At 46.5% G+C, this 23,616-nt stretch overlaps 2 protein-coding genes across 5 annotated transcripts in view; one reads left to right on the top strand and one right to left on the bottom strand.

Moving 5' to 3' along the window:
- Window positions 1-23,616, top strand: part of LOC127614447 (uncharacterized) — a 197,190-nt gene that overhangs the window by 152,435 nt on the left and 21,139 nt on the right. The window lies entirely within an intron of this gene.
- gabrg1 (gamma-aminobutyric acid type A receptor subunit gamma1) lies at window positions 185-23,237 on the bottom strand. 3 transcript variants are annotated; one of them, XM_052085790.1, is made up of 9 exons: window positions 23,020-23,237; window positions 19,720-19,880; window positions 19,417-19,484; window positions 6,171-6,361; window positions 5,785-5,867; window positions 4,807-4,944; window positions 4,490-4,642; window positions 3,019-3,221; window positions 185-1,145 (listed from the first exon to the last, which is right to left on the bottom strand). In XM_052085790.1, the coding sequence occupies exons 1-9, from the start codon at window positions 23,088-23,090 to the stop codon at window positions 858-860; spliced, it is 1,356 nt and encodes a 451-aa protein (XP_051941750.1). In that variant the 5' UTR covers window positions 23,091-23,237; the 3' UTR covers window positions 185-857. The 3 variants fall into 3 exon arrangements, with proteins under 3 accessions (XP_051941750.1, XP_051941749.1, XP_051941751.1); XM_052085789.1 differs by having other exon boundaries at window positions 6,171-6,391; XM_052085791.1 differs by lacking the exon at window positions 23,020-23,237 and adding an exon at window positions 21,913-22,156 and having other exon boundaries at window positions 6,171-6,391.

A 23,616-nucleotide genomic window follows, 5' to 3' on the forward strand; every position in this document is an offset into this window, starting at 1 on the left:
ACAATGTACTATCACGACAGTCAAACCTTGACTACTAACTTAGTAGTACTAAGACAACTAAATTCCACAACACTGATCACTGACAAGCAATGTAATTGATGATCTGCAGCCAGTGATGGCCAAGCGGGCGTGCTATAACTAATTGACATGTTGAGTCGTGCGTGTCTTTACCCCTGAGACCAATTCACCGAACCCCTGGAGTTCGATCGAACCCAGGTTAAGAACCACTGATCTACACATAGACACATACAAGAGAGGTCCCTCTCAGCCAACGGGATGCCAGGAAGATGCTCGTTAGTAGCCAATGGCAGAGCAGCTATAAGTATGTTGTGTTCAGGAAACTTGGAGCTGTGAGTAGCAGCCCATACTGTATTTTTACCTTTCGTATCTTGAAATGTCTTTCGAACAAGAGGCAATATTTTCCTGTTGAGACATTTCATAACTTGAAAATTTCGTATGAAGGGACGTTCGTAAGTAGAGGTACCACTGTACAGCATCAATTCAAAGTAATATGGTAATTCAGTTCCGAATACAGGTCCTGTCTTGTGTGCGACTTTCTATTCAAAAAAAGCTGTGAATCATTCTGATGTCCAACTATGAGAAAAGACAAATTTTGTGTGAATCTGTCTTTGATTTCATTCGCCATAATGTACGACATCATCAACAAATAACCATAACAAAGACAAAACCTGGCACAAGAGTACGTTTTATAATCACCAAATAAGGCAGTTTTTAGTTTTTCTTTTATGGTGTGCGTTTGCAAGGGGAACAGTATTACTACGGTCCGAATAGCCCATTTCCTGGAAAATGTGAGGCCATACAAAAACTCCAAGCACCCTTCCTTGGGGAGACTGGTTTTATAGATAAAGATAGCCTATCCAATAAACCAAATTAAAAAGGCCAAAAGCTGTCGGGAAAAATATTCGTGAGTAAGAATCGATCTTACTCACTCGCACATGCATTTTGTTTTCTCGCCAGGCACCTGAGCGACAGTCATCAAAGCAGCAGAAGAAGCTCGTACAGTCTTTTCCATCCAAACAATCGTAGGCAAATTCATCCTCATCGTAGTGCATAATGTTGTTAATTTGCAGCAGGGATGGTCCAGGGCGGATATTGATACTAGATGCCATACTAGATGGCTTGTGCTGTTGAGAAAAGAAAAAAAGAAGAAGAAAATCGTTGCAAATAGGTAAGCCAGTATTTCTCCAAATATACTGGAGGTCAGTATCTCAGGACATGATTTGACTCTCGGTCATCTATTTTTATTGAGAACAAAAGTATGTATAGTTAAATGTGACTTAGTTCTAAGCTTGTACAGAATCCAGGACATCTGGAAAGAATATAATTTATTTCTTTTTCCAATTTTGGTTGTCTTACAGCCTGAGGAAAAAATATAAAATTAGTCTTTTCCTTCAAAATTTGGCACTCCACACCCGATTTTGAGATTTTGACAAACGTATGATTAAAAAGAAGCTAGCACTGAATGCAAAAATATTCAGAAACGTTTTTTCATGCTGTCATGATGGGATTTGTGTTTAGAATTTTGAGGGGGGGGGGTGTACTGATTCAATAGATATGCTGCAAGGTAGAAAATATAAAGCACTGTGAATGATGTCTGGATGTACTCAAAGTCATTCCAGTCAGTATCCCGCCACAGTTCTGAAACAGCAGGGTTTCTCAGCCTTTATGGAGCCATGGCACATATTTCACATCAGACAAAATGTCACGGCACACCATTGAGCAAAACGATGCATACAAAGTTGATATCCAGGTTCATTCGGTACTCTGTCTCATCAATTGAAGAGCATTTATTGTTTTGCTGTTTGTGGCTGGCCTACATAAATTGACCCCCCCAAAAAAACGCTTCTTTTTTTTTGGGGGGGGGGGGGGGTTCATTATTATTTGTCCAAAAAATCCATTTTGGAAATATGTCATGCTTTAGAAGACATCACCAGAGGTGTTTATGTGGCTCATGGACAGGCTACTTTGAAGGAGCGTGTGCTTTTGCATTCACTTTTCAAGAAATCCTTCCATTCATCCTTTTACCAAACATTTCATCAGAATGCTTTGCTCATCACGGAATGCTTCAGAGACGGTACAAAGTGAGAGTTAACCAGGTTGCCAAGCAATGGGCTGTGCGTGTCGCGCATCAAATAGTCCCAAACATTGACTGTCGATCGTACTGTTGATTATTATCATGACTTTATTGTTTGTGACCAGCGCTTCAACTGTACATTCCATCAACATGCGGAAATGCTCCTCACAGGTGAACAAAAAGGTCTGCTGGTACTGGTCCATTTTTAACCAAATATGACTAAGCAATCAGTGAGGGTGTATGTGCCACCAGAGTGTCTCAGGACTCAGCTTACGAATGTCACATGACCAAACCCAAATACGTCATTTTTCAGTCGACAGCATTTGGCAAAATGGCCACCTTAAGAGATGGGTTTTGCTAATTAATTGAGATTCCACAATGCAATATTAATTATGAAATGCCGTGTTTCCAGTAGTGGGAGACACATAGACCATGTTATTATGAAGAAGATTTTGACTTGACTTCCTCTTTAAGCACAGGGGAAAATATGCCCCTTGACAGCATATTGAGACACGGTCACTCCTCCCCCTGAACAATGCTGCTGATGTCACTCACTAAAGGTTTTTTTTGGGCTTCTTTAAAATTCTCACAATATTTCTGGCATCAACTGCTGCTATTTCATTTGATTTACCCGCTCATTATCGGTTACTTAGTACACTTGTGGTTTATTTCTTCTCCAGGCCACTTCAAACATTTGGACTGGTTATGACCACTGTTAATGTTGTGGTTCTGATTGATTTTCTATCTTCAACCTGCCTTACTAATTACTTGTTTTTCCACCTGGAGACAGCGCTCTGGTTTCCATGTTAGTTACATCTCAAACTGCATTAAATCCCTCCTGATGCAAGCTTCTGTCTTTTGCTTAAAGCTGTTCTTTTCTGTTTTTGTTTTTTTTTGTTAAGGCCAGGGAGAGTGTTACTCACATGTGCATTACTCTTGGCTTTAGACTTTTTGCTCTGTATGTTGCTGGTGAAGTAATGCAGCGTTCCGTACTCCATCAGAGCAGCAAAGGTGAAGATGAAGCAGACAGAGACAAACAGGTCCATAGCTGTGACATACGACACCTTAGGGAGGGACTTTCTGGAAATGGTGCTCAGAGTTGTCATGGTAAGCACTGTGGTGATACCTAAAAGAAAACCAGAGAAAACGTATTTGTCAGCGAGATAAATACGTGACACCACCTGTCCCCAACACTTGGGCCGCAGGACCGGTACCGGTCCGTTGATTATTTGGTACCTGGCTGCATAGAAAAAATAAATAACTTGCATTACTTTCTTTTTATTCATTTCGGAATCTGAAAGATGTTATATTTTGAAAAAATACCGGATTCCCTGTTACATCCGTCTACAGTGTGTCACTCTTGACACAGTTCAAGTCGTTTCTCGGTCACGTGATAGGTTACCGCTAAAATGAACCCCGGAGCAAGCAAAGTGAGTATAAATCAAACGTCTTTGGGAAGGGGAAAAGGCTCAGCCAGGAGACAGAGGAGGAGCCAACAACTTCCAAGCTAAAGAAGGCTGCATTTAAGAAGACAGTATCGGGAGTCCTTTTTAAAATACAGATTTATCTCAACAGGAGATTCCCACGCACCAAGCCCACTCTGCAGAATATGCAGCAATGGTGAGTCGTATTTTTCATGCACTTTGTACGTTATTTTGAAGGCACGTTTAAACGTTACCATAGCGACCAGAGTGATGCAGGCAAATAGGACGTTCCTCGTGCCATGATTTTTGTTTATTATTATGTTTTGAACATACCACAGTTTTCATCCAGGTCCTATGATATTATTTTGTTGGATTTATCCACCACACCTTCAAGGCTGGCCCCTGAAATATTGTCATTAAACCGGTCCGTGGGGCAAAAAAAGGTTGGGGACCACTGCATTACACCTCATGATGGTGTTTAATTGTATGAGTGCTGAGGCTTGTTACCACAGAGGTTCCAGCTTAAAATATTCATTCATTCATTTTCCGAACCGCTTGATCCTCACTAGGGTCGCGGGGTGTTGGAGCCTTTCCAAGCTGTCTTTCGGCCAGTATGCAGGGGACACCCTGAATCGGTTGCCAACCAATCGCAGGGCACACAGAAACAAACAACCATTCGTACCCACACTCGCACCAAGGGACAATTTTGAGTATTCAATCAGCCTGCCATGCATGTTTTTGGAATGTGGGAGGAAACCGGAGCACCCGGAGAAAACCCACGCAAGCACGGGGAGAACATGCAAAATCCACACAGAAAGGCTGGAGCTGGAATTGAACGCAGTATCCTGCACTGTGAAGTCAACGTGCTAACCACTCGACTAGTGGGCCGCCCCCTTAAAATATTCAAGTATTGCTAGCACAGCCGGTAAAGTAATCTGATAAACACTTAAAAAGTAAGACTCAATTGTACCTAAAGATGTGCGAGCAGGGACAGCATCCTTGTTAATCCAAAAAGAGACCCAGGACAGGACCACAATCATACTGCAGGGAATGTAGGTCTGGATGGTGAAATAGCCCATTCTCCGACTCAGGTCAAAAAAGATCGTCATGATGACATATTCCCCTGATAATAAAGGAAGATAAAGGAAAACGAAGCAAAAAAAAAAAAAAAACACCACCAACAACAACTAAAAACATCAAATCAGTTTGGTTGGGCGTAAGAGAATATATATTGTATTTTTAAAAAGAAGAAGCTGAGCAATGAGCAAACAAAAGTTAATTTCCTACCTGACTGGGTGTGTGCCACATCCGAAGTGTTTCTCATCCCTACAAATGCAAACTGGTAAAGTCTCCAATATCGCTGGTCTGCTACCTCCACTGCTCGTCTTTGCCACCGGTATGAAATCTCATTCCGAGGGTAACCATCTACAAAATAGCCCCAGCAACAAAGATACCACCGAGACAGACAGATAATTAATCTCGGAGGAAGTAAAACAGAAAACTCATCCAGTATCCCTCACAAAAGGGTAATAATGTGACAGATGTCAAAATGTAGCATTCGAGATGGCAACTGACAAGCTCAGACTCACAGAATTCAATCAAACGAGCATAATGGCTTCAATTGAAAGCTGAAGTAACGGAAAGGAATTGACCACGCACAAACACCCGCTCCCAAAATATTCCAACGATGAGGCCAATTCAGAATGAATTGAGCAAAATTAACATAACCGGTGTAGTGTGTGCACAAAAAGCCCCTTCTTCTCTAATCACATTTTCTTGTTTAAAGTTGAGATACTATGTTCAAGAGTCAACATTATTTTGTTATTGGGTAACTTAAAGAACTGGTTTATGCTCGTTTGGTGAATTTCAGTTGATCTGCAATGCACCAAACATCAATCGCCCCCATGGAATGGTCATTGCATTTTTCACTGGCATGGTGGACAAGACATGAAAGGTTGAAGCACAAGAGACAAGTGAAAGGTGACACAGACAGCATGAATCAGACTACAGAGGCTGTATAATTCATTAAGTCTGTCAGAGCAAATGGTACGAGGTGACATCTTCTCTCCGCTGGTAGCACAAATGATAGATTGGAACAGGCTTTGAGAGGGCGGCTAAAAGCAGATGGATCTTTGGGCAAAGAGAAGAAATTGGCATAGCCGCTAACGCAAGCCCACTGAGAAGCCCCTATCGCCAGGCAAGCTAAAGAATTTGACGTCAAGATGACGGGTTTAGAATGGGAGGAGGAGACATTCGACCACCTACAGCTTGAAAACTCCAGCGGACACGAGTGCTCATCCATTGGAAAGTTATGCAGCTTAAGGTAACACTCCGCATTAATTGTCAACCTGACAAAAACAAAATTGTGACAGAGAAAAGGCAAGTCTCATCATTGTTTTTTTTCCCCTACCAGGTATGAACGAACATAATAAAAAATGTTGTCTTTCTTTTTTTTTTTGTTCTGTATGTCATCGCGCCAACAGGAAATAATGATTCAATCATGCTTGAACAAATTGTGGTCACTTCAGATAACTAACAGAGATGCACACACAAAAGAAGCACAAACAACAAATATATTCTGAGCGAATCATTTATGCCGAGAAGGCTTCAACAAAGATGAGCAAATTGGTTGCATTATTGCCTTTACCTACCTCAGTGTGTACATCACTCTACCATTGCTCCACAGCCTCAGAAGGCGGTTTGGTGTGGTGATCCAGTGGGCGTCTGATTTTCGGGAATTTCTGAAGAATGTGTCAGGAATCCAGATTTTGCCTACCATGTTGCTGTTCAGCATAAGTAGCTTCATTGAGCTGTTGAACTTCAGTCTGCTGTCGTACCATGTCTGGGCAAAGAAGATGTCAATGGTGTATTCCTGTAAAATATGTAGAAAACAACTTGCCAATTCTGATATACTAACTCATCATTCAAATAAACTTGGGAATGATAATTTGAGAACTTTGTAAACTAAATATTAAAAGCATCATTTAAAAAAATAAACGAACAAACAAAAACTTTATGGTCAGATCAAAAGCCTGCCTGTTAACAGAAAGAATTGTCCTTGGCATTTACAATCAAAGAAACATTCATGAATGTAAAAACAGTGGTCAAATGTGACTTTTCCAGAAACCCTTGTCATAATAAATCAGATTCTCTGGATCCATTGTACAAAATAAAGCAAGGAACACTAATAACCTGACGAGACAACAAGGAATACGTGGACATACACTAATGGCTCTTTTCCACCGAGCTAGTGCTAGTTCCAGGCCAGTGCCCAGGTTAGCACTTCTTCCTTTCTCCACCACCGAAATTGAATATAGCTCTCACTCTGGTGCTTCAGCTAGCCCCAAATATTTGTTGGGCCAGACTCTGGCATCAACTACATCAGGGGGCGGGGAGCGGGTTTATCATGACGATCGCAGCTGTAGAGAAATGAATCACTGAACACACTGAGGTTTTGCACAAACAGTTGAGCATTGAACTCCAGCACAATTGTATGCCACCAGAAGCGCGATCGCCGAGGCGCCCAGATAGCATGCGATCTCCCGAGTCGCAGCCAGCCTCGTGATCATCTACAATGATTAAAAAAGAGCATTCACTGAGTGCATCTTCTGGACTGTTATATACTACAAATAAGTGTTCGTGCTTGCTAACAGTCCTTGGCTCTCTCATCGCGCCACGGGATTTCTACCCTCCACGCCTTTCTCGGGGAGGAATCCAGCGAAAGCTTTTGAGGGAATTCCCCCGGGCTCGGCAATCGGAAGAGGCAATCCCTCCCGTTGCTACTCCTACAAGGATCGCGTTGTTAAACGCCCGGTCGCTGACGAACAAGACCCATATTCTGAGGGAGAATTTCCTTTCCAATGACTTGCATTTTCTGTGTCTGACGGAGACTTGGGCAGATACTGGTGAGTACAACGCTTTGCTTGAATTGTTGCCACCTGACTGTGGTTTCCTCGATACCCCGAGGACATCAGGCCGTGGTGGAGGTACGGTGAGCATCTTTAAGAACAATTTCAAATGTAAACGGTGCACATTCACCACATCGGCCACTAGCTTTGAAGCAACCTTCTTTGAAGTTGGTCGTGTTTTCCCCGTGCTTTGTGCTGTCATTTACCGTGACAGCCTAAATACAACACCTACCGTGTCCTCCTAAATACAACAAAGACTTTTAAGTGACTTTTCAACCTTTCTTGCGGAAATCAGGCTGAGATGATCATATCCTCCTAATGGGGGATTTTAATATCCATTTGTGCTGTCAGGAAAAACCACTAGCAAAAGACTTCTGAAGACTTATCGACTCTTTTAATTTCGTGCAGTATGTGACCAGCCCTACACATGAACAAGGACATATTTTAGACCTTGTCCTTGCTCATGGTCTACCGGTGTCAACTCTGGAAGTCCTTGAAAATGGGATTTCTGATCACATGGCAGTTTTATTTGACGTAGTCTTATCGCATGCTGCTGTGAAATCTGCCGCTCCTAGTTTTAAACGCCGAATTTTTAACCCTCGCAAAGCTAGTCGTTTCTCTGATGCCTTTAATAACCTTTGTGTACCCTCGTCTAACACAGAGGAACTCACCTCTTGGTTCAACTTGTCATGCCGTGCCATCCTAGATTTGGTGGCTCCTTCAAAAACTGTGCTCCCAAAACCTAAACCCGAGCCATGGTTTAACGACATTACCCGCACAGCTAGGCAGGGGTGTTGCAAAGCTGAACGCAAGTGGAAAAAAGAATAATTGCATGTCTCTTATCAAATTTGGAAAGACTGCTGGCCTCACTACCAGCTCACAGTAAAAGAGGCCGAAAGAGAATACTTTGGAGTCAGCCAGTCCTCCAAGCGCCTTCAGCTGGTCCAGAATGCCGCTGCTCGCCTCTTGACTGGTACTCGTAGGAGGGAGCACATAACTCCTACTCTGGCATCCCTTCATTGGCTCCCCATACATAGTTATTTTCAAGATCCTACCCTTTGTTTAATCTCGCGCCACCTTATCTCTCTGAGCTCATCCGCCCCTACACACCTACAGGTCTGTGGACAAGACATTATTATAAGTACCAAGAACTAACACAACTGTTGCTGGTCCTTCTCTCTGGAATGACCTCCCACTGAACATTCGGCAAGCCTCCTCGCTTCCCATCTTCAAAACCCTCCTCAAAACTCACTTGTATTCTTTGGCATTCAACTCAGCATGACTTAGATTTGTTCTTGGTTTTACTGTTTGGTGCTTTCTACCGCCTTTATTGCCGATTTGTCTTGCTGTTTATTGTGCATGTTAAATATCTCCATGTACAGCACTTTGTATGCAGCGATGGCTGTTTGAAAGTGCTCTATAAATACTGTTGACTTGACTTGATAAGTATAATAAATGCTATGCTAAATTGCCTAGGAGATGCTAACAGTGCATTATTAATATTATTTTATTTTTATTTATTTATTTTTTTCATTATTGGTATTATATCATTGTTATTCATAGCACAGGGGCTCTTGGGTAACCATTGATGTGAGCAGTGATGTTTGGTCGTGTAGGGTGATGTAATGACATAACTCCTACTTCACTCTTTGCCATTGGAAAACCAAACACGTTCTTCATAAGAACTTGTTAAACACCAATGAAGCACAAGACTGGCTCTGGAATCAGATGAGCACCAGGTTTTAAGGGTGGAAAAGGGGTATAAGTGGAAAAGGGAGCTGATTGGGGAACACAAAGGATTCGTTAAAAGGGTACAGGGTACAATGAGACAAACACACACAAAAACCCCCCCGAAAAAATTATGAATACATGAAACTGAATACAAAATCAAAATGATAGTCAAAGACTGATTGGGGAAGGCCAGACTAGAGGTTCCCTGGCAGGACCAGTCAAGTGGGCATCCTGGAAGACAAACGAGAGACTTGGTGGGACCAATCTGGTTGCCCTCCTGCCAGACAGATGAGAGGCTCTTGACAGGACTAATCCAGTGGCCATTCTACTAGCAAGATGAGAGGTTCGTGGTGAGACCAATCGGGTGAGCGTCCCGGAGACTAGATCAGAGGTTCTTGGCGGGGCCAGTACGGTGGCTGTCCGAGGGTCCACACAGGAGGTAAAGGTGGCTGTATGGCTTGCATTACTTGAGCAGGTTCAGAGGGCAGCTGCATATTTTGCAGCGCCAGAACAGAGTTGGAGGGTGGTTGCTGGGCTTGCACCGCCGAAGCAGGATTTGTGCAGCCAGAGCGGGGTTGGTGAGCGGCTGCAGGATTTGACCCGCCAGACCAGGGTCACAGGGCGGCCGCAAGACATGCGCCAGCTAAGCAGGGTTGGACCCGTGCGCTGGCTGGGCCTCCATTTGCACAGTGCTGTTGAGAGGCAGCAAAACGGTGACCTGCAGCTCCCAAGTAGCCGGGACATGAGAATGCAGCTCTCAAGGAGCCAGCACGAGGCCTTGCAGTTGTGGAGGTGCCAGCACAGGTCCTTTCCTCATCAGTCTGCCATCATCGAGGTTAGAGTGCACAAGAGTCACAAGGGTCCTGGAGTACAGGCACTGGGAAAGGTGAACTAGCAGAAACATAACAAATGGTAGGAAGTGGAGAAGTAGACCGAGGTAACTGAAATGGTCGGGAGTAAAGTGGCTTGAGTAATGTTCACAATGATGCTACTTGATAAAGTCGGGATTACAACGGAACCAGAACCTTCATCATGGAGGCCAGACAAAAGGTCCCAGATAAATTGGGCGCCCAAATAAGTGTCTGAAGGGAATGTTTCTGTGCTGGACACTGACTGATCATCCAAACTAGAAAAACTTGACAAGAACTGACAAGGGCTTGAGTAATTCAGATTCAGATACCTGACTGGGGAAGTGACGTCCTGAACAACCCATCGAGAAGGAGCAAAACGAGGGGCTGCTGGTGAAAATACAAAGTAACTACAGAGAGCCAGGCTGGATGCAGAAGAAACTGAAGAGAGCTAACACTCTGACTCAACTAAACTCAACTGTATTTATATCACACTTAAAAACAACCGCCACTGTAGAAATTGCTTTACATGGAGCAAATATCATATATTCAACACAAAACACTAAAACAATAAATTAATAAGAGAGACAGCAGTAATCACAAAAACAGTAAAACTAAAAATATAGTGAGTCATGCTGAGCTAAGGATCGATCCTCGCTGAGCCTCCGCTTAGTTCTTGGTCCCTCTAATAATGTTTGGTCCGCAGACCAGGTGTGTAGGAGCGGAGAGCTCAGAGAGGTAAGGTGGGTCGAGGCCATTTAAAGATTGGAAAACAAGTAAGATAAGATATCCTTTTATCCTTTATTTATTTATTACTGCTTGGTGCTTTCTACCGCCTTTATTACCATTTCGTCTTACTGTTTATTGTGTATGTTAAATCGCTCCATGTACAGCACTTTGTATGCAGCGATGGCTGTTTGAAATCCATCCATCCATCCATCATCTACCGCTTATCCGGGGCCGGGTCGCGGGGGCAACAGCTTTAGCAGGGAAGCCCAGACTTCCCTCTCCCTAGCTACTTCTTCCAGCTCTCCCCGGGGGATCCCGAGTCGTTCCCAGGCAAGCTGGGTGACATAGTCTCTCCAGCGTGTCCTGGGTCTTCCTCGGGGTCTCCTCCCGGTGGGACATGACCGGAACACCTCACCGGGGAGGCGCTCAGGAGGCATCCGAATCAGTTGCCCAAGCCACCTCATCTGGCTCCTCTCGATGTGGAGGAGAAGCGGCTCGACTCTGAGCCCCTCCCGGATGACTGACCTTATCTCTAAGGGAGAGCCCGGACACCCTGCGGAGGAAACTCATTTCAGCCGCTTGTATCCGGGATCTCGTTCTTTCGGTCACGACCCATAACTCGTGACCATAGGTGAGGGTTGGGACGTAGATCGACCGGTAAATTGAAAGCTTCGCCTTTTGGCTCAGCTCCTTCTTCACCACGACAGACCGATACAACGTCCGCATCACACCAGACGCTGCACCGATCCGCCTGTCGATCTCCCGCTCCCTCCTACCCCCACTCGTGAACAAGACCCCAAGATACTTGAACTCCTCCACTTGGGGTAAGATCTCCTCCCCGACCCGGAGGGGGCACTCCACCCTTTTCCGACTGAGGACCATGGTTTCAGATTTGGAGGTGCTGATTTTCATCCCAACTGCTTCACACTCGGCTGCGAAACGCTCCAGTGAGAGTTGGAGAGCCCCGTTTGAAGGAGCCAACAGCACCACATCATCTGCAAAAAGCAGGGATGCAATACTGAGGCCCCCAAAACGGACCCCCTCAACGCTTCGGCTGCGCCTAGAAATTCTGTCCATAAAGGTTATGAACAGAATCGGCGACAAAGGGCAGCCTTGGCGGAGTCCTACCTCCACTGGAAACGATTCCGACTTACTGCCGGCAATGCGAACCAAACTCTGACATCGGTGGTATAGTGACCGAACAGCCCGTATCAGGGGGTTCGGTACCTCATACCCACGAAGCACCCCCCACAGAACTCCCCGAGGGACACGGTCAAACGCCTTCTCCAAGTCCACAAAACACATGTAGACTGGTTGGGCGAATTCCCACATACCCTCAAGGACCCTGCTAAGGGTGTAGAGCTGGTCCACTGTTCCACGGCCGGGACGAAAACCATACTGCTCCTCCTCAATCTGAGGCTCGACTTCCTGACGGACCCTCCTCTCCAGCACCCCTGAATAGACCTTACCAGGGAGGCTGAGGAGTGTGATCCCTCTGTAGTTGGGTCCCCCCGGTCCCCCTTTTTAAAAAGAGGGACTACCACCCCGGTCTGCCAATCCAGAGGCACTCTCCCTGTTGTCCACGCGATGTTGCAGAGGCGTGTCAACCAGGACAGCCCCACAACATCCAGAGCCTTGAGGAACTCCGGGCGGATCTCATCCACCCCTGGGGCCTTGCCACCGAGGAGCTTTTTAACCACATCGGTGACTTCAACCACAGAGAAAGGAGAGCCCACCTCAGAGTCCCAAGGCTCTGCTTCCTCCAAGGAAGGCGTGTTGGTGGAGTTGAGGAGGTCTTCGAAGTACTCTGCCCACCGGTTCACAACGTCCCGAGTCGAAGTCAGCAGCGCTCCATCCCCACTGTACACAGTGTTAGTGGTGCACTGCTTCCCCCTGCTGAGACGTCGGATGGTGGACCAGAATTTCCTCGAAGCCGTCCGGAAGTCGGCTTCCATGGCCTCACCAACTCTTCCCACGCTCGGGTTTTTGCCTCGGCGACCACCGAAGCCGCGGCCCGCTTGGCCAGTCGATACCCGTCAGCTGCCTCTGGGGTCCCACAGGCCATAAAGGCTCGATAGGACTCCTTCTTCAGCTTGACGGCATCCCTTACTGCTGGTGTCCACCAGCGAGTACGGGGGTTGCCGCCACGAGGCACCAACCACCTTACGGCCACAACTCAGATTGGCTGTCTCAACAATAGAGGCACGGAACATGGTCCACTCGGGCTCAATGTCCCCCGCCTCCCCCGGAACATGGGAAAAGCTCTGTCGGAGGTGGGAGTTGAAACTCCTTCTGACAGGGGATTCCGCCAGACGCTCCCAACAAACCCTCACAATACGTTTGGGTCTGCCAGGACGGACCGGCATCTTCCCCCACCATCGGAGCCTACTCACCACCAGGTGGTGATCAGTTGACAGCTCCGCCCCTCTCTTCACCCGAGTGTCCAGAACATGAGGCCACAAATCCGATGATACAACTACAAAGTCGATCATCGAACTGCGACCTAGGGTGTCCTGGTGCCAAGTGCACATATGGACACTCTTATGTTAGAACAAGGTGTTCGTTATGGACAATCCGTGACGAGCACAGAAGTCCAATAACAAAACACCACTCGGGTTCTGATCGGGGGGGCCGTTCCTCCCAATCACGCCCCTCCAGGTCTCACTGTCATTGCCCACGTGAGCATTGAAGTCCCCCAGCAGAACAAGGGAGTCTCCAGCAGGAGTACTCTCCAGCACACCCTCCAGGGACACCAAAAACGGTGGGTATGCTGAGCTGCTGTTTGGTGCATATGCACAAACAACAGTCAGGACCCGTCCACCCACCCGAAGGCGGAGGGAGGCAACCCTCTCGTCTACCGGTGTGAACCCCAATGTACAGGCACTGAGCCGGGGGGCAATGAGTATGCCCACACCTGCTCTGCGCCTCTCACCGTGAGCAACTCCAGAGTGGAAGAGAGTCCAACCCCTCTCGAGAGAACTGGTACCAGAACCCAGGCTGTGTGTGGAGGCAAGTCCGACTATATCCAGTCGGAAATTCTCTGCCTCACACACCAGCTCGGGCTCCTTCCCTGCCAGAGAGGTGACATTCCATGTCCCAAGAGCTAGCTTCTGCAGCCGAGGATCGGACCGCCAGGGTCCCCGCCTTTGGCTGCCGCCCAGCTCACATTGCACCCGACCCCTTTGGCCCCTCTCATGGGAAGGGGGACCCACGTTGCCTCTTCGGGCTGTGCCCGGCCGGGCCCCATGGGTGTAGGCCCGGCCACCAGGCGCTTGCCAACGAGCCCCACCTCCAGGCCTGGCTCCAGAGGGGGGCCCCGGTGACCCGCGTCCGGGCAAGGGAAACCGAGATCCATTTATCGTAATCATCATTGGGGTCTTTGAGCCGTGCTTTGTCTGGCCCCTCACCTAGAACCTGTTTGCCATGGGTGACCCTGCCAGGGGCATAAAGCCCCAGACAACTTAGCTTCTAGGATCATTGGGACACACAAACCCCTCCACCACGGTAAGGTGACGACTCACGGAGGGGGCTGTTTGTAAGTGCTCTATAAATACTGTTGACTTGACTTGACTTTATTTGTCCCACACTGGGGAAATTTACAGCCTCCAGCAGCAAGCATGTAGGCAGAAAGAAGAAAAAATTTTTAAAAAGCAACAATAACCGTTCAATTAAGTGCAATATAAATACAAAATGGATAAATTGCAGTGCTATTTACAATTGTCTTTCACATCATTTAATTATTATTATTATTATGATTATTATTGTTATTTTTATTCAGCAGCCTGACAGCAGTCGGTAGGAACGAGCGTCGATATGTCTCCTTCTTGCAGCGCGGGTGTAACAGTCTCTGGCTGAAGGAGCTACCAAGTGCTGTCAGGGAGGGCTGGAGGCGGTGGGGGGGACTGTCCATCATAGCTTTTAGCTTAGTTAGCATCCTTCTGTTGCCCACCTCCTCCAGAGTGTCAAGGGAGCAGCCCAGGACAGAACTGGCCTTCCTGACCAGTCGCTCCAGTCTCTTTCTGTCCCGGGCTGAGATGCTGCCTGACCAGCAGACAATGCCATAATGGAAGGCCGAGGCCACCACCGAGTTATAGAAAGTCTTAAGGAGCGACCCCTGAACCCCAAAGGACCTCAGTTTCCTGAGTAGGAAGAGTCGGCTCTGTCCTTTCCCAAACAGGATGTCTGTGTGTGTAGACAAGTCCAGTTTGTTGTTCAGAAGAACACCTAGGTACTTGTAGGAGGTCACCCTCTCTATGTCCATACCCTGGATGTTCATCGGTGCTGGTGAGGACTATTTCCTGCAGAAATCCACAACCAACTCCTTAGTTTTCCTAGGGTAGATCTGTAGGGGATTCTGCTGGCACCACTCCACAAAGTCCTTCGTCAGTCCCCTGTACTCCCGATCGTCCCCCTCTGTAATGAGGCCAACAATCGCAGAGTCATCGGAGAACTTCTGAAGGTGGCAGTTTGGAGTGGCGTGTCTGAAGTCCGAGGTGTAGAGGATGAACAGGAAAGGAGCCAGAACAGTACCCTGCGGCGCTCCAGTGCTACAGAGAAGCCTGTCCGACCCACAGCTCTGCAACCTCACGGACTGCGGCCGATTTCTGAGGTAGTCTATGATCCATGCTGTGAGATGGTGGTCCACTCCGGCGTTCTGCAGTTTGTCTCCCAGTAAGTTGGGCTGGATAGTGTTGAAGGCACTGGAGAAAACAAAGAACATGATTATCACAGTGCTCCCAGCCTTCTCCAAGTGTGACAGCACTGAGTGGAGGAGGTAGATAATGGCGTCTTCCACGCCGAAGCCAGGCTGATAGGCAAACTGCAGCCGGTCCAGTGCCGGGCTCACCAGCGGTCGAAGGTGGGTGAGGACGAGGCTCTCCAGCGTCTTCATCAGGTGAGACTTCTGCGCCACCGGTCTGTAGCTGTTCAGCTCCTTAGGGTGGGGGTTCTTGGGCACTGGGACCAGGCACAAAGTTTTCTACAGCTGTGGAGCTCTCTCCAGCTTCAGGCTCAGGTTGAACATGTGCTGGACAATGTCACACAGCTGGTCAGAGCAGGTCCTTAGGAGCCGGGAACTGATCTTGTCCAGACCTGCTGCCTTCCTCACATTCATCTTCCTCAGTTGGTTCCTCACCTGCTCTGTTGTGACGGACAGGCAGGAACCAGGTGAGAGACTGGGTTGATGAGAGCTGGTCGAAAGAGGAGGGGGAGAAGAAGAAGTCCTCAGTGAGAGTGGTTGCAGTTGGTGGTTGGGGGAAGGGACAGACGACTGGTCGAAACGGTTGAAAAAACGGTTCGGTCCATCTGCCCAGTCCTTGTCCTTCTCAGTCAATGTCTTTGGGCTGTCATGGCCTGAGATGGTTTTCAGGCCCCTCCAGACACCAGTGACATTGCTGGCCTGTAACTGGTCCTCCAATTTCATCCTGTATATCTTCTTCCCCTCCTTGATCTTTCTTCTCAGCCGAATCTGCACGGCCTTCAGCTCCTCTCTGTTTCTCGACAGAAAAACTCTCTTCTTCTCCTTCAGGAGGGCCTTTATGTCGGGATTAATCCATGGTTTGTTGTTGGAAAAACACCGCACAGTTCTGGTGGGTACGGTGTTCTCCTCACAGAGGTTTATGTAGTCCGTGATGGTGTCAGTGAGTGCATCAATGTCCTTTAAGAGGATCTTTAAAACAACTCTAAAATGTATGGGGAGCCACTGAAGGGATACCAAAGTAGAAGTTATGTGCTCCCTCCTCTGACTGGGAGAAAATAATCAGGATTGTTCAAATACTGCTTCAGAGCTGCGATGAGCTGATCATTTTAATCAGGTGTGGAAAAATGGAAAACAGGGAGGACAGCATCCTTCCAGGCCTGAACCTGGACATGCCTGGACTTCACTCTATTGGCATATATATATAATAAAATTAATTCCTCGTCTCACCCCCCCTTGGGTGGAGTCCGTCCCTCGTTCAGCTCAGGTCCTCTACCAGAGGCCAGGAACCTTGAGGGTTCTGTGCAGTATCCTTGCTGTTTCCAGCACTGCACATTTCTGGATTGAGATGTCTGATGTTGTTCCCGGGATCTGTTGCAACCACTCATCAAGTTTGGGTGTCACTGCCCCGAGTGCTCCGACCACCACAGGCACGACTGTCACCTTTACCTTCCAGGCTCTCTCCAGCTCCTCGCTGAGCCCTTGGTATTTCTCGAGTTTCTCGTGTTCCTTCTTTCTGATGTTTCCATCATTTGGGGCCGCTACATCCACTATAACGGCTTTCCTCTGCCCTTTATCTATGATCACGATATCTTATTGGTTCGCCATTACCATCTTGTCAGTCTGGATCTGGAAGTCCCACAGGATCTTTGCTCTGTCATTCTCCACCACCTTCGGAGGTGTTTCCCATTTTGACCTTGGGGGTTCCAGTCCATACTCTGCACAGATGTTTCGGTAGACTATGCCAGCCACCTGGTTATGGCGTTCCATGTAGGCTTTTGCTGCCAGCATCTTACACCCTGCAGTTATGTGTTGGATCGTGTCAGGTGCCTCTTTGCACAACCTACACCTTGGGTCTTGTCTGGTGTGGTATATCTGGAACTCAATGGCTCTGGTGCTCAGGGCCTGCTCCTGAGCAGCCAGGATGAGTGCCTCTGTGCTGGCCTTCAGGCCAGCCCTCTCTAGCCACTGATAGGACTTCTTGATATCGGCCACTTCAGTTATGGTCCGGTGGTACATCCCATGTAGGGGCTTGTCCTCCCATGATGGTCCCTCTTCCAGCGCCCTATCTTCTGTTCCCCATTGTCTGAGACATTCTCTGAGTACGTCATCCGTTGGAGCCTTCTCCTTGATGTATTCATGGAGCTTGGATGTTACATCTGGACATTGGCTCTGACACTCACTCGTCTCCGGCCTCCTTCCTTTCACCTTGCGTACAGTCTCAGGGTGCTGGATTTGGGATGGAACCCGCCATGCATGGTTAGGGTCTTAACGTCCATGGTCTGAATCTCTTCCTATATATATATATATATATATATATATAAAATCCTCGTCTCACCCCTCGGGTGGTGTCCGTCCCTCATTCAGCTCGGGTCCTTTACCAGAGGCCAGGAAGCTTAAGGGTTCTGCGCAGTATCCTTGCTGTTCCCAGCACTGCACATTTCTGGACTGAGATGCCCGATGTTGTTCCCGGGATCTGTTGCAACCACTCATCTAGTTTGTGTGTATATATATATATATATATATATATATATATATATATATAAATAAAATCCTCGTCTCACCCCTCGGGTGGTGTCCGTCCCTCATTCAGCTCGGGTCCTTTACCAGAGGCCAGGAAGCTTAAGGGTTCTGCGCAGTATCCTTGCTGTTCCCAGCACTGCACATTTCCACTGGACCACTGCCAGTTGGTCCCCCCCCCCCCCCCCCCCCAAAAAAAAAAGAAAATTATAGATATGTCAGAAAGAAGAAAGATATTTTTGGCCATGGTATTCATCAAGGAGGAGACTCTTTGCTTGGTGGTTCCGCCTTCTCGGCAGCGTGGGTATTCCAGCATTGTTTTTGACTGTTGTTGCTGGACAGTCCCGGGGCGCTTGTGTCTTGTGCCTGTAATGGGCAGCATTTTACACAGCCCCGCTTTGTTCAGCGGAGAAATCGGTGCTGTTGAACGGTCTGCGGCTGGATGGATGTAAGGCTTGAGGAGCCGACGATGAGAAAAAAGGAGCGTTCGCGCGGACCGCCGATGCGGATTTGGAACTGGGAGTCACGGCTTGAAGTTTGAAGGGGATTACGTGGGACAGGAGAAGTGAACTAATCTTTTTTCGTCAATAGACGCTACAGCTTCGTGTTTGCCTTCAAAATTTAGCTTGTAGCAGACGTGTGCACATTTTCAGCATGACGTCTCTGACCCACTAGTGAAAGGGCACTTTGATCCTCTCCTCTTTCATCTATAACTGCTTCACACAACAAAGTGTATGCAGAAAAGTGGTGAAGACAGCACAACTGTCTGTGTCCTATGTGTTGTGTTGTGTTATTTTTGTTATTTTGACTTCAAAATGGCGCCGCGAGAGAGGCTGCCTTTGCAGCAGCTCCTATATTTTGTTGTTCTACTTCTTCCTTTCATAACTTTGCTGATGTGAATTGGGAATTTCTCCATTGCGAGACTAATAAAGGTTTTCTTATCTTAAGTATATGCACTATGACTGTCACGTTGCATGGTGGTGGATCCCAAAAAGCAGGCAGGAGAGAGGAGCAGGGTGTATTTGAAGATGTGTATTGATAAAACACAGAAAACTAAATCCTAAGCAAACAAAGTCCAAAGTAGCAAACAAAAATCATGACTGAAGATAAAACATAGCAGCAACCAAAACATGACTCAAACAGACATGACAGTAGCAAAGCAACAATGACCCGACACCGAGTGTGCGGGCAGGAGTCCTTTTATAGGCCTGATTACCTATGACCAACAGGTGTGCAGCTGCCAGGGGAGCTCTACACTGCCACCTGTTGGTCCCTAAACCGAATCGTGACAATGACAGTAACAGTCACATTTTCACTTGAAAAAAAGCCTGTGCATTCAATAAAGGTTTTTGAGATGGTGACAGTTTCTTTGCAAGTATAATTACCGGTAATCAGTTTTTGATTGTAGATATATTTCAACATACCATTTTTACAGTAAAAAAAAATTGAGAAGAAACAATCTCACCATGTTGATAGGGTCGACTGGTCCAATGCTGTTGACATACACTGCTGTTTCAATCACAGTTGGCCGTACTAAAGGAATCAGATGATTTATAATAACTATACATAAAGGAATGACAAAATAGTTTGTTTGATATCTTACCATGCAAAAGTGTCATTTGTTTCATTAATGTGATAAAATATTTATGCATTTTTGGTGACAAGTGATTTGTCACAAGACATTTGAGCTTAATTTAACATACTATATGAGTCTTCTTAGTGTTTTGGGTATAGGACATACAAAGAAAATAGGATGAGTTTTACTTGCCCCCAATATCAGGTCGTAGTTTGTTGTCATAGCCTTGGAGAAGTTTATTAAGTATCATGGTCACATCACTTTCATAGACCTTTGGAGATAAGACCCACGTCTTATTAATAGGGACATCCTCATAATCCTCCTCCTCTTGTTTACCAGGGTGAAGGGCGGCACTGCAAAAATTAAGAAGATGTGACAAAAATGATAAATAAACAAGACAAAATATAACAGATTTTGGAACCATGCAAAATGCATGCACTAATATGATGCACCCATGAAATACACGTATTAAATGAAGATAGGAGACTTGACATTTTCTTGTCTGTCCAAAGGATCGGAAGAGTTATTGGGCCTGAAGTACAGCCACTGATGTTGTCAAATGTACAGAAATGAACTGTGCAAGTCATTTTAAACAGTGTTGTCGAAAAGTGACATATTCAACATGTTGTTGTTAAACGTTAGATATTACTGCTCTTTCCAATTTGCATGATATACAAGATCATTTGTCTCCTGTTTGCATGCAGGGTGGAAAATGTGACTTTTTTTTCTGAAGAGATTTTGCTCTCTTAGACTCAATATTTAGCATTCTTAAGCTGCACAAGCGGTTGTTGTACGTGTGTGTGTGTTGATAATTTCAAACGCAAACTACAAATGAATGCAATTTTGTTCAGGATGGTTCATAAAAACCCTACGACAGCAGATTTTCGTGTCACATAAAATTAATTCATGGGGGGTGCTGGAGCCTATCCCAGCCGTTTTCGGGCAGTAGGCGGGGCACAATCTGAATCAGTTGCCAGCCAATCGCAGGGCACACAGAGACGAGCAACCATCCACGCCCACACTCACACCTAGGGACAATTTAGAGCGTCCAATCAGCCTGCCATGCATGTTTTTGGAATGTGGGAGGAAACCAGAGCACCCGGGGAAAACCCACGCAGGCCCGGGGAGAACATGCAAACTGCACACATTGAGGCCAGATAACATGGCTCTGTTGGAATGCCACTACTCAAGCAACCCTAGTCAGAGGGGTTACATGCAGGGAATGTGGGCTGAATGGTTACTTTGAAACCCACAGTCACGGTTGACCACGAAACAACTAGTAACTCAGTGTTCCAACTGTTACAACGGCTATGTGAAGTACCACCTGAAAGTCTCATGGAAAGAGTGAATGCAGAACTGTAGATCCCTACCGTAACGATTACGGAAACCAATGAGCTGATATACGCTTCAGCATGGAAGCCATGAGATACGTTACCCACCATGGAAAAGACGGTTGGAGGCTAAGATGTGAGTCAATTGACGGAGGCCCAGAGAGGTGTGATGAAAAGGCCGATACCCGAGAGGTAAATCCGGATGACCATACCTGAAGCACTCGAAACTGACAAACAAAGGCTCCAAGACTTGTCCAGCCGCCTAAAGCGGTACACGAAAGAGAATGAGGCCAGATGAATAAACAGGCTGTTCGCAACACAACCTCCGAAAGTGTACGCTCAGTGGCAGGGTCCTAACAACAGAGCCTACCCACAAAGACTCGAAACTGAAAGGTACTGGAAAGGCATATGGGAGAAGGAGGTTGCACATAACAGGAGTGCTAATGGCTGGTGACCCTGAGAGAGGAGCACAGCAACCTCCCTGAACAGAACCCAGTTACCATAACAGTGGCATACATACAGGAACTGGACAGCACCAGGCCGACATGGTCCACACCTACTGGCTAAAGAAACTCACAGCACTCCATGAGCGCCGAGCAGCACAAATTAACCAGCTGCTGAGGGATGGGACTCACCCAGGATGGCTAACTGAAGGGCGAACGATCCTGATTCTGAAGGATCCCTCAAAAGGTGCAGTCCCATCCAACTATCGGCCAATAACCTGTCTCTCCACAACATGGAAGCTCATTGCGGCTAAGATAAGTGGACACATGGATCAATACATGAGCGAAGCACAGAAGGGCATTGGTAGAGATATTAGAGGAGCCAAACATCAACTCCTGGTTGACAGAACAGTCGCACACGACTGCAGGTCCCGACGTACCAACCTGTGCACAGCCTGGATTGATTAGAAGAAAGCCTATGACTCGATGCCACATACATGGATCACTGAATGCTTGGAGTTGCAGAAGGTGAACAGGACCCTAAGAGCCTTCTTTACGAACTCAATGAGGATGTGGAAAACCACACTTGAAGCCAATACCAAGCCACTTACCCAAGTGTCCATCAAATGTGGCATATACCAAGGTGATGCACTCTCCCCACTGCTGTTCTGCATAGGACTGAACCCCCTAAGCCAAGTAATCGCAAAGACTGGCCTTCGATACCGCCTCAGAAATGGAGCTTCAATCAGTCACCTTCTCTACATGGATGACATAAAGCTGTTTGCTTAGAGTGCAAGTGACTTTCAAATTGCCAAATAAATAAAACGGAAGTAATGTAAGTTATTTTTTCTTTCTGTGCGGCCCGGTACCAAATGAACCAAGGACCAGTACCGGTCCGCAGTCCGGGGATCGGAGACCAATGGTGTACAGTCCTGTTTGATGTTATAATTACCCTTTTGAGGTGAGTCAATTTCACAGAATTGTGAATAATTGGATAAAACTTTTTAAAAAGTTTATTATTACTGTACACTATGGAGGAGAACTTTATTCAAACGTTACATATAATGTAAATCACTGTGACTGAAATACCATTTGGGAGAATACGTGTGATAAACAATGAGAATTACACATGACAAGAAGATCATTGGGTAACCCTCAGAACAACCACTGGCCATGTTTTGATGAATTCTTACAGTTTTGGTTACATATGTGGGTAAAGCTCTTGCATTCTCAACGAATTGTGTGAATTTAGCACGAATAAAAGAAAATGTTGAAAAAAAGCTTAGTCAAGCTCCACATATATGTCCACTTTTTGCTGAGATTTGATTTCAAAAGCCACTATTTTGCATTGTCATTATGCTAAATTGTTGGCCTGCCTTTATCTGCACTCAAGACATCACCATTTATGCTGCTGAGAAGTTGTTTTCCAGGCAACGGGTCTAGTAATCATGAAGACTCCAACCACATGACAATCTACATGCGCTCTTGCCAACACTAATGGTACACGAATATTGAGGGAAAAAAAATGTTCACTTTAACGACCAGATGAATCCCAATCATGGACTTAATTTGGCATTTCCTTCCATTCGTAAGCCTAAAACGCAATTGCTGACAGCAAGATGCAGCACGATGCATTTTTCAACCTTGACACCCCCCACCCCCTACTGTTCACATGACAGAGGCACTCAGACTTTGTCATTGTGTCAGTGCACACTTACCAGAATCCAAGCACAGCAAAGAGAGCACACAGGCTCATTGCATGCACGGCCCTTGCGAACAAAAGCTTCATTTACGACCCTGATTCGTTTCCAAGGAAAACAAGAGGGAAATTGGAGCTGTTTGTCGGGAGGTCTCTTCTAAATTCAATAGATTCAGATTAAATATTGCGTTAGCGCGATGAGCAAGATACATCCATGATCCGTATGGAGGAAGGGGAGGAGGAGGAGGAGGAGGAGGAGGAGGAAGGTGAGAAGGAGGAGGAGGAGGAGGGAGGGAGGGAGGGAGAGAGGAATGAGCAAGGAGTGAGTAAAGATGTTGCCGGGGGCTGCTCCAGCTTCTGTCCTCCATCTTCTGTGCTCGTGATTTGATTTGTCTTACTGTTTATTGTGCATGTTATATTGCTCCATGTACAGCACTTTGTATGCAGCGATGGCTGTTTGAAAGTGCTCTATAAATATAGTTGACTTGACTTGACTTGAATTGACTCATTGCTGCTGGGCTCTCGTCGAACATTGAGCCATTTAAACAATGCCTGTTCGTACCACCAATTGTTTTATTTTATACAAGGGGCGGGGGGATGTTTTAGTTCAAATGCA

The sequence above is a fragment of the Hippocampus zosterae genome, chromosome 14 (assembly GCF_025434085.1).
Source record: "Hippocampus zosterae strain Florida chromosome 14, ASM2543408v3, whole genome shotgun sequence".
Lineage (NCBI taxonomy): Eukaryota > Metazoa > Chordata > Actinopteri > Syngnathiformes > Syngnathidae > Hippocampus > Hippocampus zosterae.